Source organism: Onychomys torridus, chromosome 3 (genome assembly GCF_903995425.1).
Source record: "Onychomys torridus chromosome 3, mOncTor1.1, whole genome shotgun sequence".
NCBI lineage: Eukaryota > Metazoa > Chordata > Mammalia > Rodentia > Cricetidae > Onychomys > Onychomys torridus.
The window spans coordinates 31,746,672-31,761,935 of NC_050445.1; the positions used below are offsets into that span (position 1 = coordinate 31,746,672).

The 15,264-nt window shown below is 41.8% G+C and overlaps 1 protein-coding gene across 1 annotated transcript in view; it reads right to left on the reverse strand.

The window, feature by feature from the left end:
- Positions 1–15,264, reverse strand: part of Ttc26 (tetratricopeptide repeat domain 26) — a 48,940-nt gene that overhangs the window by 9,621 nt on the left and 24,055 nt on the right. The window contains exons 9-15 of the mRNA XM_036180283.1: positions 15,130–15,232; positions 12,922–12,977; positions 11,373–11,426; positions 10,044–10,107; positions 5,931–6,019; positions 4,647–4,730; positions 3,518–3,587 (exon numbers count right to left, since the gene is read on the reverse strand). Coding sequence (XP_036036176.1) covers positions 3,518–3,587; positions 4,647–4,730; positions 5,931–6,019; positions 10,044–10,107; positions 11,373–11,426; positions 12,922–12,977; positions 15,130–15,232 — 520 coding nt within the window. The remainder of the gene's footprint in view (positions 1–3,517; positions 3,588–4,646; positions 4,731–5,930; positions 6,020–10,043; positions 10,108–11,372; positions 11,427–12,921; positions 12,978–15,129; positions 15,233–15,264) is intronic.

Sequence of the window (15,264 nt, forward strand, 5' to 3'; positions counted from 1 at the left end):
CCAACCCAGATTACTATACTCAGCAAAGCTATGCTTCATAACTGAAGAAAGGAAAACTTGCCATGATAAATACAAACTAGAAAGAATTTATGCTCACTAAAACAAAACTAAGTGGAACGAATCACACACACTGAAAAGACAAACACAGCCATGAAGACATAGGAAAGAGCAGACCACAGGAGACTGGTAAATAAGCAAAGAGAAAACCTAGAGCAAACATTACACTAAATGGGGAAACTCGGACTTACTACTAAAACCAGGAGTCCATTTTCTCTACCCTTGAAGAACTCTTAATGCCCTGGGTGGTGGCACACACCTTTAATCCCAGCACTCGGAGGCAGAGCCAGGCGGATCTCTGTGAGTTCGAGGTCAGCCTGGTCTACAGAGCGAGCTCCAGGACAGGCACCAAAAGTACACAGAGAAACCCTGTCTCAAAAAGACAAAAACAAAAAGAAATTTTAATGTTTTAAAACTTTCTCTACTCTTGTTCAATATAGTCCTTGAAGCCTTAGCAAGAGCAATAAGACAAGAGAAACAAATAAAACAAAAGTAATAAGTCAAATTATCCCTACTTGTAGATGGTATGATCTTTTGTTTTGTTTGGTTTTGGTTTTTTGGTTTTTTTGTTTGTTTGTTTGTTTTTCCAGACAGGGTTTCTCTGTGTATCTTTGCGCCTGTCCTGGAACTCACTCTGTAGCCCAGGCTGGCCTCAAACTCACAGAGATCCCCCTGGCTCTGTCTCTTGAATGCTGGGATTAAAGGCGTGCACCACCAATGCCCAGCTAGATGATATGATCTTACACATTGGAAACTCTAAAAATTCTACAGGAAAACTTTTAAAACCGATGAACCCTTTCTACAATGTATATAAAAACTAACATGGTTTAAAAAACAGTAGCTTTTCTATCTACCAATAACAAACTTGCCAAGAAAGAAATCAGGGAAACTTCCATTTATAATAGCTTTAAAGATGGTGCAACAACTGGGGATAAACCTAACCAAGGAAGTAAGAGACCCACACAATGGTACTGTAAACACAAACGAAAAAAAAGGCACTAGAGAAATGAAAAGGCCACTATGGTATTGAGTCAGCAAAATAAAAATGGCTATCTTACCAAAAGCAACATACAATTTCAATGCAATTGCCACAAAAGTTCCAAAGACATTCCTCACAGTAACAGAAAAAACAAAAACAAAAACAAAACAAACCTGCTCCAATTCACACAGACGTACAAAAGAGGGATGGGCACAAAAGCAGACGTGGAACTCAGTGGAAGAGAATAAAGGACCTACAGTTCAATCAGTGCAGTCATGGCCATCTGAGTTTGACAAGGGTTTCAAAACCTCAACTGGGGAAATCGAGCCTTTCAAACAAATGGTGCTGAGAAGTGGACATCCGCATACAGAAGACAGAAATTAGGTCCCTGTTTGTCACTCCACTTAAAAATATGGACCTTAACCTAAGACTGAACTAAAACTGTTAGAGGAAGTCACAGGGAAAATGCTCCAAGACAGAGCCGTAGACAAGGTCTTTCTGAAAAGCATTCTAACAGCTTAGTAACTGAGGCCAGGATTAACAAATGGGATTTCTTGAATTAAGAAGCTTCTATGTGGCCTAAGAAACAACTGAGTGAAGAAGCAGCCTACAGAAAGGGCAGAAATATCATTTAGCTATATATCTGATGGAAGATAAATGTCTGGAATATGTAAAGAGTTTCAACAACTCAAAATTCCCCAAATCTAAATAACCCAACTGTGGTGGTATTGTGTTCCCCAAAATATTGTGCACCCTAACAAATTTATCTGGGGTCAGAGAACAGACAGCCACTAGATACAGAACCAAAAATGGTGGCTAGAAAATGGGTCAGAGCAAGCTATAGCAGAAGCTAGGTGGTGGTGGTACATGCCTTTAATCCCAGCACTTGGGAGGCAGAGCTAGCCAGATCTCTTGAGTTCAAGGCCATTTTAGAAACAGCTAGGCATGGTGACACAGCCTTTAATCCCAGAAATCCAGCCTTTAATCCCAGGGAGTGATAGCAGAAAGCAGAAAGGTATATAAGGCCTGAGGACCAGGAACTAAGTTAGTGAAGCATTTGGCTGGTTAAGCATTCAGGCTTTGGAGCAGCACAGTTCAGCTGAGATTCATGTGGAGGAGGACTCAGAAGCTTCCAGCTTGAGGAAACAGGATCACCTGAGGAACTAGCAAGGTGAGGTAGCTGTGGCTTGTTCTGCTTCTCTGATCTTCCAGCATTCACCCCAATACCTGCCTCAGGTTTGATTTTATTAACAAGACTCTTTAAGATTCCTGCTATACCCAACAAACAAATGGGCTAAGAAAATGAACAGTTCTGAAAATATAAACTGTAATGGTCAATAAGTGTATGCTAATATCCAACAACCTTAGCAGTCAGAGAAATGAAAATTAAAACCACATGGACTCCGTCTCTTCCCAGGCACAATGGTCATCAAACAGAACAAGTATGGAGAGTGTGGAGAGAAGGAACTACACACTGTTGCTGGGAATATAAACCAGTCCAACAAGTCCAAAAGGCTGTTATCAAAGTTTCTCAAAATCTCAAAATAGTGGGGCTGGGTTAGAGTGGTATAGCACTGGCCTGCCATGCATGAGGCCCCAGGTTTGATCACTAGACCACAAAACAACAAAGCAAGACTGCCTAAAATAGAACTACACTATGATTCCAGATCTTTATACCATAGATACTTGCACACCTATGTTTATATCTGCAGTATTTGTAATAGCCATGCTGGGGAAATAGCCCAGGTGCCCACCACAGATGAACAGATAAAATATGGTACACACAAACATATATAGGATATACAGAACAATGAAATTATGTTTTAGAAAATAATACAACTTAAGATCATTGTATTAACATATGAAAACTCAGACAAACATCTTCTCTCATCTGTACATCCTAGATTTTATACAGCTTCACAAGACCATTTCTCCATAGGAGATGAAGGCAGAAGGGAGATGGGGAATGGAGGAAACTATGGGAGAGTATGGGGGTGGATATGGTCAAAGTATATGATACACTTGAAGTTGTCTTGATGAAACCTGGCACTATGTGTAATGAAGATATGAGAAAAGAGGAAAAGATTTGAGAGACTTATTACAGGTTATCAATGAACAAAAATTACCTTTTGACATGTTGCTACTTTTCAGGCTTGAAAAATGAAAAGGTAAAACCAGCCTGACAGCACCATTTCCCTGATGGCACTGAATGCAGAGTCTGGAAGCTTTAATAAAGCTAAAAGAAGCTGACATCTTGCTGAATGGCATTGGTATGTCTGTGAATGGTGGAACTAATCATGGGTGAAGTTACATCATATTCACATGGCAGCTCTTACCAAGGAACATAAATAACCCATCATTTCAGTGTCTACTCATTCTACAGAACAAAAGAAGTGTAGGAAATGCTTAATGTGATTTCCAAACAGATTACATAATGGGAAAGAAAAAAAGAGCATTCTAATGTCGAGAAAGAAAACTTACAGCAGCGAGCTAACCAACTGAGGTAAATGTAATCATTTTTCAACTTCTCGCTTTGGATCAGGAGGAAAACCTAGGAGAGGGGAAAGGGAGTAAACATGAGGCCAGGTCAGCAAAAGAAATGGACATACTCAACTAGACCAGGTTGCTGATACTATAGCCTTATAGTTTATTAGCAAAACTGAAGTAAAGGAAAACATTAATATTATAAAATCCGTATGTTGATCGACACTGTACTTTTTGAAAGATTATTTAATTTATGTGTAGGCATGTGAGTCTGCTTGAGTTTATGCACACCATGCCCACGGAAAACAGAAGAAGATGTCAGATCCCCTGGAATTTAGATTACAGTCGTAAGCCACTATATAGGTGCTGGAAACTAAACCCTGATTTTTGCAAAAGCCAATAAGTGCTCTTAATGGTTGAGCCATGTCTCTAGCCTGATACTGTACTTTTTTAATGTAAACCATAATGAAACAAATTGTGCACACAGGAGTATATGGCACATGTATAACATGATGTGCATACGGAAGTCAGAGAACACCTTTCAGAAGTTGTTTCCTGCCCCTACCCTGCTGAAGCAGGGCCTTTTATTTTGCTGCCACAAGTGCTGCATACTCCAGGCTAGCTGGCCTGCAGGCTCCGGGTAGTTCTCCTGCTCTGCCTCCCCTCTACAAGATAACACCCCAGCCAGCTTTTTTATGTGGGCTCTAGGGGTGACTTGGGTTACAGCTAGTTCCTTAACCCACTGTGCCATCTCTCTGGACTGTTTTGGCTTTTTGAGGCATGGTCTTGCTATTGGTTCAGGGTTTATAGGACTGATCAACCTATAATAGTCCTTTACTCTTGGCTATTTTATTTTAGTGAGAAAAAGCGAAGAATGCTTCTAGATATGATAATTCAAATGCCTTTAAAAGCAGGCACCCTAAGAAGTATCATAATTTTTTTGTTTTTGTTTTTTGTTTTTCAGGACAGGGTTTCTCTGTGTAGCCCTGCTGTCCTGGAACTCACTCTGTAGACCAGGCTGGCCTTGAACTTACAAAACTCCACTTGCCTCTGCCTCCTGAGTGCCATGATTAAAGGTGTGTGCCACGCTGACCATGTTAAAGAGAGAAAAAAAGCAGGTACTCACCTCTTCACCCTCACTGGTGTTACCAGTTGCAGCTTTGGCTTGGGCATAATTAAAGTTAAAGATGTCATCATTGTAGAAGTAACTCTGAAAAATGTGCCAAGAACATGACACACTGAATATTAATATGTAAAATATAAAATCATCAGCTATACTGACTGGTAAAATAATGAGTAATAATGAAGAATCATCAGCTACATTAGCTAAAAAAAAATCTTTTGCTTTTGAAGCAATTTGCTGCCCCCACAGGAGTAATCTTAAGGAATTAAGCCAGGTATGGTGGCATACACCTCCTATCCTCGAACTTGGGTGGCAAAAGCAGGGGGATCTCTGAGTTCGAGGCCAGCCTGTGTTGTTGGTTGTTTTTGCTCTTTTGCTCTTTTGGGGGGCCTGCCACCCAGCTCCCAAATAAATGACATGGAGTCTTACTCTTACTTATAAATGCCTGGCCTTAGCTTGGCTTATTTCTAGCCAGCTTTCCTTAACTAAAATTATCCCATCTACCTTTTGCCTCTGGGACTTTACCTTTCTCTTACTTCTGTAATCTTACTTTCACTCTTACTCCACAGCTGGCTGTGTGGCTGGGTGGTTGGCCCCTGATGTTCTCCTCTTTCTCTAGCTACTCCTTGACCTCTTTCCCAGATTTCTCCTCTTATATCTTTCTGCCTGCCAGCCCAGCCCATCCTTTCTCCTGTCTCACTATTGGCCATTCAGCCCTTTATTAGACCATCAGGTGTTTTAGACAGGGACACTAACACACCTTCACAGAGGTAAACAAATGCAACATAAATTAAAAAAAAGTAACACACCTTAAAATATATTCCACAACAAGCCTGATCTACAGAGTGAGTTCCAGGACAGCCAGGACTACACAGAGAAACTGTCTCAAAAAACCAAAAAAACCCAAACAAACAAACAAACAAACAAACAGAAAAAGGATTTAGATTAATTCCTTGATGCTACCAACACCAGCAGAGATAAGGGGCTAGCTACAAATGTATAACTTTGGGGACCTGATTCTCCTTGACTTCCTTTTTTGTTGTTGTTTTGAGACAGGGTCTCACTATGTAGCCTTGGCTGTCCTTGAACTTGCTCTGTAGCCCAGGCTGGCCTCTAACTCACAGAGATCAGCCTACCTTGGCCTCCTGAGTTCTGGGATTAAAGTCATGTACCACCATGCCCAATTTGGCCTTGAACTCTTAATTTTCCTGCCTCAGCCATCATTCCCATCTAACACAGCATGTAAAGTGTTTCATACATAGTGTCACATAAATAATCCATACTGACCTTAAAAGAGTTGAGGTAAATCAAGACATCATCAAATTGCTTAAGCAGGAAGAAACACGAAGCCATGCACTGCCTCCCTGGTATTGTATCTAAAATGGGGTTAAGGAAAGGGAAAAGAAACCATAGAAATTCATGAAACCAGAAGTTGTCTTCAGCTAAAATTTGAATTACTGTAGAATTTAGAAATAGGAATGCAAAACTCCACTTGCCTCTGCCTCCTGAGTGCCATGATTAAAGGTGTGTGCCACGCTGACCATGTTAAAGAGAGAAAAAAAGCAGGTACTCACCTCTTCGCCCTCACTGGTGTTACCAGTTGCAGCTTTGGCTTGGGCATAATTAAAGTTAAAGATGTCATCATTGTAGGAATGCAGCAGAATGTGGTGCACACCTCTAAACCCAGCACCAGGAGGCAGAGGCAGGTGGATTTCTGTGAGTTCAAGGCCAGCCTGGTCTACATAGAGAGTTCCAAGACAGCCAGGGATACATAGTGAAACTCCATCTAAAATCAAATAATGAATCCCAGGACCCCTTTCTAAGTCCTGATTTTGAAATTGTGGAATCTGCTGGCCCCAGGCTTGAAGGTCAATTCCCCGAGTCCACAAGAAACACATCCCCTGCAAGTATACTGGTTTTGGTATTCCCTAGACTGCTTTTATGGAGCTTTGGTTTATGCAACTGGTATGGACCTCAACTCAATCAATATGGTCACGTCTCCACATTTACCTGTCCAACACAACATAGCACCTCCAGACTCAAGCAGGGAAATAATGTGCCATGGAGCTACCTGATTCTGGTCTTATACTTCTATTTAAAATAGCAGATGCTAATATGAGATCCTTATCCACTCCATGGCATTCCAAAGACTATGCTGTTTAAGGTTTGTTATAGTCTGCTATGTTCCATAATCTATTTCTGTCTCATGTACAAGGCCTGTCTGTCCCACTAGACTGTAAGCCCCACGGGGCAGGGATTCTTGTTTTATGTGCTGCTATATCTCCAATGCTTTAGTAAGTTTTGTTGTACAAATAAAAAAATTAAATAAGGAAAAGAAATACTGTTCAATAAATAGTGTTGGAGAAACATTTGTAAATATTCAGGAGCATTAAAAAAAAAGTTAACATTTGGTTCAGCAAACATAATTTTTTGCTCTGTAGACCAGGCTGGCCTGAAACTCAGAGATCCATCTACCTCTGCCTCCAGAGTGCTGGGACTAAAGACATTATTCCCAGCAGATTTAAATTTTTGAACAGGAAGGGGGTAGGGAGGGAGAAACTCAGTGTAATGACATATATCTGTAATACCAAGACTTAAAAATCACCTATCTATATCTATGTATCTATCTATGTATCTATCTATCCTCTCTCTGGCTGATTTATTACATATGCATGTATGCCTGTACACTAGAAGAGGGCACCAGATCTCATTACAGATGGTTTTGAGCCATCATGCAATTGCTGGGAATTGAACTCAGGACCTCTGGAAGAGCAGCCAGTGCTCTTCACCTCTGAGCCATTTCTCCAGCCCCTCTTTCTCTCTTTTTAAAGACTGTTTATTTATGTATGTGTGTGAGTATTCCACATGCCCACAGAAGCCAGAGAAAGGCATCAAATTCCCTGGAGCTAGAGTTACAGATAGTTCTGAGCAGCCCAACATGAGTGCTGGGAACCAAACTCCAGTCCTCTGCAAGAGTAATACATGCTCTTAACCACTGAGCCATCTCTCTTCCTTTTTTAATGACCTCTTATTATTTTTAGCATTTAAAGTATGTTTTATCACATTTCTTCACACATGTTGAATTGTGTGTATAGGAGTGTGGTCATGAATCTGCTATGGTGTACATGTGGAGGTCAAAGGACAAGTTGTAGAAGTTGGTTCTCTCCTTCTTCCATGTGGTTTTTGACAAACTCAGGTCATCAGGTTTGGCAGCAAATGTCTTAAGCCATTGACTCAGCTCACTGGCTTTTAGTTTTAATCTTTCCCTTTTATGTGTGTGACAAATGTGTGTACATGTATGATGCGTATGCATGTTTGTCTGTGTATATACCACGGCATTCACGAGGGGATCCGAGGACAACCTCACATGTTGTTCCTTGCCTTCTAGCTTGTTTGAGTCAGGCTCTCTTGCAGCTTGGCTGCATATGCCAGGCTAGCTGCCCAGCAAGCTTCCAGGGATCCTCTAGTCTCCACCTCCCAGCTCCCAGCAGGAGCACTGGGATTACAGATGTCCATCACTCTGAACTGATTCGCCTGGGTGCCAGGACTCCAAACTCAGGTCCTCATGCTTGTATTACAAGTGCTTTACCATGGAGCCCTCTGCTTAGTCTGGGTTATTTTTATAAGCAATAACATATGCTCTGAAGTTAGGCTTTGCTGGATGTGGTGGTGCATGTTGTAATCTCAGCACTTGGGAGGCAGAAGCAGGATGAGCATAAATTTAAAGCCAACCTGGTCTACATAGTGAGTTCCAGGCCAGCCAAGACTACATAATGAGACCCTGTCTCAAAACAACAACAACAACCACAACAACAAAGTGAAATTTAAAGCAGATGACCCATGTGGGGCGGGAGGTGAATCTGCAACATGCCAGAAGGTTAATATATAAGGAGTTGTTAAAAATTCAGTCAGAACATTTCATATTAAAACTAATTTAGCGCTGGGCAGTGGTGGTGCATGCCTTCAATCCCAGCACTTGGAAGGCTGAAGCTGGTGGATCTTGGAGTTCAAGGCCAGCCTGGTCTACAGAGTGAGTTTCAGGATAGCCAGGGTTACACAGAGACACCCTGTCTCGAAAAACAAAAAAAGAAGGAATAAAAACTAATTTAGATTTAAAATTCTCAGGAACTAAGGAGCAAATTTATTCCTATTTATTTATTCTCATATCACACTTTTAAAAATTATACTTATTTTTTATGTGTATGAGGTTTTGCCTAACTTATGTCTGTGGATCTCATGTGTACCTGGAACACATAGAGGACAGAAAAGGACATCAGTTTCCCTGGGACTGGAATTAGAAACAGTTGTGAGTTTTTATGTGGGTAATGAGAATTGAATTCAGGTCCTCTGTAAGAACAGACAGTGCTCTTAACTGATGAGCCATTTCTTTAGCTTCATATCCTTTTTTTTTTTTTTTTTTTCCTTTTTCGAGACAGGGTCTTCCTATGTAGGCTTGGCTGTCCTGGAACTCACTCTGTAGACCAGACTGGCCTCAAACTCACAGAGATCTCCTGAATGCTGGGATTAAAGGTGTGTACCACTACTACCCAGTCTTTTTTTTTTTTTTTTTTCCTTTTCTTTTTCTTTTGGTTTTTCAAGACAGGGTTTCTCTATGTAGGCTTGGCTGTCCTGGAACTCACTCTGTAACCCAGGCTAACATGATAGCCTGGAACTCACAGAGATCCACCTGGCTCTGTCTTCTGAGTGCTGGGATTAAGGCGTGCGCCACCACTGCCTGGCTCCCAGTCTTTTTTTTTTTTTTCTCTAAACCTATTTTATTGTTAATTATGTGCATGTGTGTACGTGTGAGGGCATGTACACATGTGAGTGCAGATGCCTATGAAGTCCAGAAAGGAATTCTGGATTCCCTGGAGCTGGAGATACAGGCAGTTGTAAACCACCTGATGTGGATGCTGGGAATTGAACTTGAGTCCTCTGTAAGAGCAGCAAGTGTTCTTAACCACCGAGCATCTCTCCAGCCCTTTCTTATCCCTCTTTACCAACATGTTCCAAGGGGCTAATTCTGATATTTTCTTATTGTTGTGTTTATTTGTGGGTGTGTCATTATTACAACAGCTTCCTATATCCCTGGCTGGCCTTCCCCATGGAGCCAAGGATTCCTTGAACTTCTGATCAGCCTGTTTCTGTTTCGAGGGCTAGAATTATAGGTACCAGCTATCATGTTAGCTTAATGTGGTGCTAGAGATCAAACCCAAGACCTTGTGAGCACTATGTGAGCATGCTACTACATGAGCTACATCCTCAGCGCTTCACTCCAGTTTCTAACTCCTTGCTTCATAAGGAAAAGCATGACAAGAATCCCTTGGTGGTTAGACTCCACTAATCAATATCGCCCAACTCCAGTATGAACTGGGTTCAAAGGACAGACCATAGACATACCACACTCACTAGCCGATCCTCCTACCAACTGGAAAAACTGCTGGGCAATTTTCATATGATCCCTCTGAAAAACAGAACAGAAGTGAGAGAGAGGAAGCACGCACAGTATTTTATTTATATTGTACTTATGATTACAATGCATTTTCCTTTATGTCATTTAACAAATACCCTTGTTTTAAATCATAATCAAGTTCTTATTAGCTTATTATTATAAGCACCAAGAAAAATACGACCTGAAATTACGTGAAAACTTAAGTAGAGTCGATTAGAGAAGAATCTAACCTCCAAATTCCACCCTAGAATCCATGTAATAAATAAATTAATTTACTCATTCAACAACTATGTAACACACTCTCTGACTGTGTCTGAACTTGTACAGAAGCCACGGACATAACAAGGATTATTAGACTCCTTTATTTGTGCACTGAGGATTTGCTGCCTACATGAAGAGACCCAGAGATGCAAAGCTTATTTATTGCACTCTTTGCTTCACCAAGAACTCAATATGCTACATTAACATGGACAAAAACCTTAGTTTATCTGTCTGTCTGGTGAGAAAGGGCTGCGTCATCTAACCCAGGCTGTCTTTGAACTTGAGGTCCCCTTGCCTTGGCCTGCAGCTATAGGTGTGTGCCGCCATGCCCTAGAGCAGCCTAACTTTAGACTGTTCTCGTAGTTCTAAGAAGCTCTTTAGCCAGGCAGTGGTGGCACACAACATTAATCCCAGTACTCCAGAGGCAGGCAGATCTCTAAGACTGAGGCCAGCCTGGTCTACAGAGTGAGTTCCAGGAAGACTGAAGATTGGTAGGAGCTCAGGGCCATCTTGGGGGTATATTATATGAGACCCCGTCTCAAGAAACCAAAAATGAAAAACAAAAAAGCTTTCCTAGAAGAGATGGGGGTGTATCCCCAGTGCCTTAAAAGCTTTTCTAGAGAAAGAATTTTTCCCATTTTCTAGGTACCAAATCCATTTTCTGTGTCTGTCAGTAAAGAGACAACCGTATTACAGTGGGGCTCTTTTAAAGAAACAGCAAGTTTTATTACTACAGCTTTAAAAAAAAAAATCTCTACATAACAGGCTTGTTTTTGCAGGGATCCTGGACTAGAGTATTTAAAGAATTAAAGGAACTGAAGGACCAAGGATATGGCTCAATGCAAGTATCTACCAAGCACAAGGGTTTGCTCCCTCACACCCCACCCCAACAATAAAGTACAAGGACCTACGGAAGAACCCAGTGATCATAAGCTTGTTACTGGCTGCTCATCATCATTCATCCCGGGTTTTCTAGAACTTTGCAAAGTAGGGGTTACTGATGGTGTCATACTCACCGAACCCATTTCCTGGCCAAGGGCTGCATTAACAACTCCTTTGAGAATATACTCCTGGGAAAACACAATCACACCATCAATCAGTGGGCTTTCCTGTTGGCCCCTTGCACCAACTCTACGTCACATGCTGAGCTGTCTTTCTCTGCTGTACCCTTGGCTTATGGGAGGATGTGGAGTCCAGTTTGATTTCAGCAGGCAAGAGCCCAGATAGCAGAGTTTACCATTGTGCAAGCTCAGTCTTAAGCAGAGATGACTTGGTGGGAGGCTCGGGAGACAGCTCAGTCAGAAAAGGACTTGCCATGTAGCATGAGGACACTAGTTCAATCCCCAGGACCCATGGGAGAAAACCATTGTGATCCCAGTGCTGGAGAGGTGAAAACACACTCCTGGGACTTGACAGGCAAGCCAGCCTAACCTAACCAGTGAGCCCAGGCCAGTGAGAGCCCCTGTCTCAAGGAACAGGGGAGGCACTGCTTTGGGAAAGGACTCCATCTGTGTCATACCCCCTCTCCAATGTCACAAGAACTACGCTGTGGTCCTTTTCCTACAGGACAAAGACAACATCTGATACCCACTTACAAGATACTTTCTCTACTGGAGTCTTGTAGCCTCATCTATAGCCTATTTTTTCAAATCTTGGCTCCAAAATTTAATGATACTTTCCTTAGAAGTATCATTAGCTTTTATTAAGAGGGCTCCTTCTAGGTAGCAAAAAGATACTGGAGCCTTTCGTTCCCTTGAGAAAAAGACTTGTTAGGTGGGCTGCAACCGGGCAGGAAGTGTTTTTCATTCAGATTGCTTTCTCTTTCTTTCTTTCTTTCTTTCTTTCTTTCTTTCTTTCTTTCTTTCTCTTTCTTTCTTTCTTTCTCTTTCTTTCTCTTTCTTTCTTTCTCTTTCTTTCCTTCTTTCTTCTCTCTCTCTCTCTCTCTCTCTCTTTCTTTCTTTCTTTCTCAACGTGTGTGTGTGTGTGTGTGTGTGTGTGTGTGTGTGTGTGCTCATGGGTGTGTATACACACGCCATAGCATGCATGTGGCGCTCAGAGTACAATCGCAGGATTTGTCTCTCTTCTTCTACCATATGGATTCCAGGGACTGAACACAGGTCGTCAGGCTTGATGGCGGGAGCTTTTACCCACTAAGCCACCTTGCCGGCCTCCTCCAGTCTCAATGAAGGGATGCTTACTCTGTCCTTAGCACACACAGTGTTGGAGATACAATAGAGACACGGTCCCTGACTGCAGGGAGTGAGCAGCCTACTGAGGGAAGAGACAAGCTACACACACTTACATTAGTGACAAAGGTCTATTAGTGGTTGTTCATTTCATTTCTAGATTTGGATTTTTTAAACAGATTTTAATATTTCCAAGCTTTAGGCTTTTTAGGAATGAATCGATATTAAGGGACCTGAGCCACATTAATAATAATAATAATAAAAGCCCAGAACATTCATTCTCATACAGATAGTCTTCTGGGCTACCCCACAGCTGTGTGCCTGCAGCGCTGCTCCCCACAGCACTTGCCTCACAGAAATGTACAGCACCTCCAATTACCTGGGGTGTAGTAGGTTCCAGGTCCTTGATTAAATTATAAGCTTCCTGTACATCATCTGCAAGGTAAGAAGTCAGTTGTTACACAAGCTTGTGTTTCAACAAAGCTCTCTAAAGCAGTCCCTAGCAAACTGAGTCTGCAGTATTCAAATACTCATACAAAATAGGGTGCAGCTTAGTAATAGAGTGCTTTTACAGCAGGTGAAGGGCCACACGTGTGTGTGCATATACACATACACACACACAAACACACACACACACACACACACACACACACACACACACACATACACACAGAAAATATGTTTCATCTGACCATTAATTCTCTATCCAGTTGAAGGTTGTGGGGTTATCCTAAAGATAACAAGTATTTTCCTTTTCAAAAACTGCAAGTATGTATGTGCATGTGTGAAGGGTAGAGGACAACACAGGCGTCATCCTCGGGACACAGTCCGCCCACTTTGAGACGGGACTGGCTAGCCAGAGAACAAGGGCTCTGCTGTCTCCACCTCCCAGTGCTGAGTTTACAAACACGTGACACTACACCTGGCATTTTCACTTGACTTCTGGAGCTGGAACTCAGGTCCCCCTGGCTTTCGAGGTAAGCACTTTCTGGACTGAGTCCTACCCTGGCCCATGAAAACAATTCTCTTCAGAAAACTGATACTGAGCCAAAAAACACCTAAAAGATGCTCAAGTTAAGAATATAGGCTGGGCCAGGCATGGTGGCACACACTTAATTCCAGCACTCAGGAGGCAGAGGCAGGTGGATCTCTCTGAGTTCAAGGCCAGCCTGGTCTACAAAGTGAGTTCTGTGATAGTCAGGGCTATTGTAGAGAGACCCTATCTAAAAATAAATAAAATAAAATAAAATAAAAGGTAGGCTGGGTGTTATGTCAATAGGTTTGTATTTAAATAAGAAAACTAGGGCTGGAGAGATGGCTCAGAGGTTAAGAGCACTAGCTGTTCTTCCAGAGGATCTGAGTTCAATTCCCAGCACCCACATGGTGGCTGACAACCATCTGTAATGAGATCTGATGCCCTCTTTTGTCATGCAGGTACACATGCAGGCAGAACACTGTATACATAATAAATAAATCCTTTTAAAAAATAAGAAAACTGGCACACGCCTTTAATCCCAGCATCCAGGAGACAGAGGCAGGCCTGATCTACAAAGTGAGTTCCAGACAGCCAGAGCTGTTACACACACACACAAAAAAAACTCGGTCTTGAAAAACAAAACCAAAAACAAACAATCAAAAAAAGTATTTTTCCCCAAAAGAAATACATATTACATACGTAACAGTGAAATAACAATGGTTGTCCTGGAACTCACTATGTAGCCGGGGCTGGTCTTGAATTCACAAAGATCCACCTGCCTCTGACTCCCGAGTGTAGGGATTAAAGTCATATGCCACCATCTCCAGGCTAAAAATGATTTAATCTGGAGTCTTTAGAGGTTCTATGATTTCTTTTGTTTATGCTAGAAATTTTTCATAAAATAGTTTGTAAAGTATATTCACTTTTCCATTAATTCATATCTAAAAACAAATTTCTTTTTGCTTATCTATCATATAGAAGGGGACTGTTTGCAAGACATGCTCTCTCAAAATACACATTTTTCTCAGTAAGGCATAAGTTGCCTGGTTGGCCTCCATCAGGCACCTGAAAAGGCCACACTGCTAGTTTCAGGTCCGAGGCCTAGTATCCTACTCTGGTAAGTTCTGGGAAGAGCTGCCCCAGGAAGGTTTCCAACAATGAGAGCTTCAGATACCACATTCTCTTTCAATCAGAGCATTTCTCCTAGATACCTGTGTTCCTGAGCAAGAGATGTGGATACTTTGAGCAAATACAAAAGCTGATAGTTTTAAAACAAACAAACCAGCCAACCACAATCGTACGTGATGTACGATTTCCTGAAACACAAACAGAAAAAGAAACTAAGGAGAAGAAAGAACTGAAGACCCCAAAGGACATTGATGGAGAAGGACAGAGCAGTCAAAAGAATGGGGTGAGGAAGAGGTGTGTAGGGCCAGGAGAAGAAAGAGAAGAGAAAAGGACAACTGGTGAGTGCCGTTAACTTTGTTTTGTCTCATGACCTTGTTGCAAGTATATATTTGGAAGTGCTGTACATTTAAAATGCATACAACAAATTCAATCAGATTAAATATTCTAAAGTATTTTCTTCAGAACATGACCAGTCTTTCTTACCTTGGCGAAGATAGTAAATCACCAGGTTTAGCCTCGCTTCAGGGATGACGTCAACCAGAGGAGGTAACACCTGCAAAGCCCCCTCGCCTCCTCGGAAAACAACCTGCACAGAGAGGATGTTACTGCGGCACCACG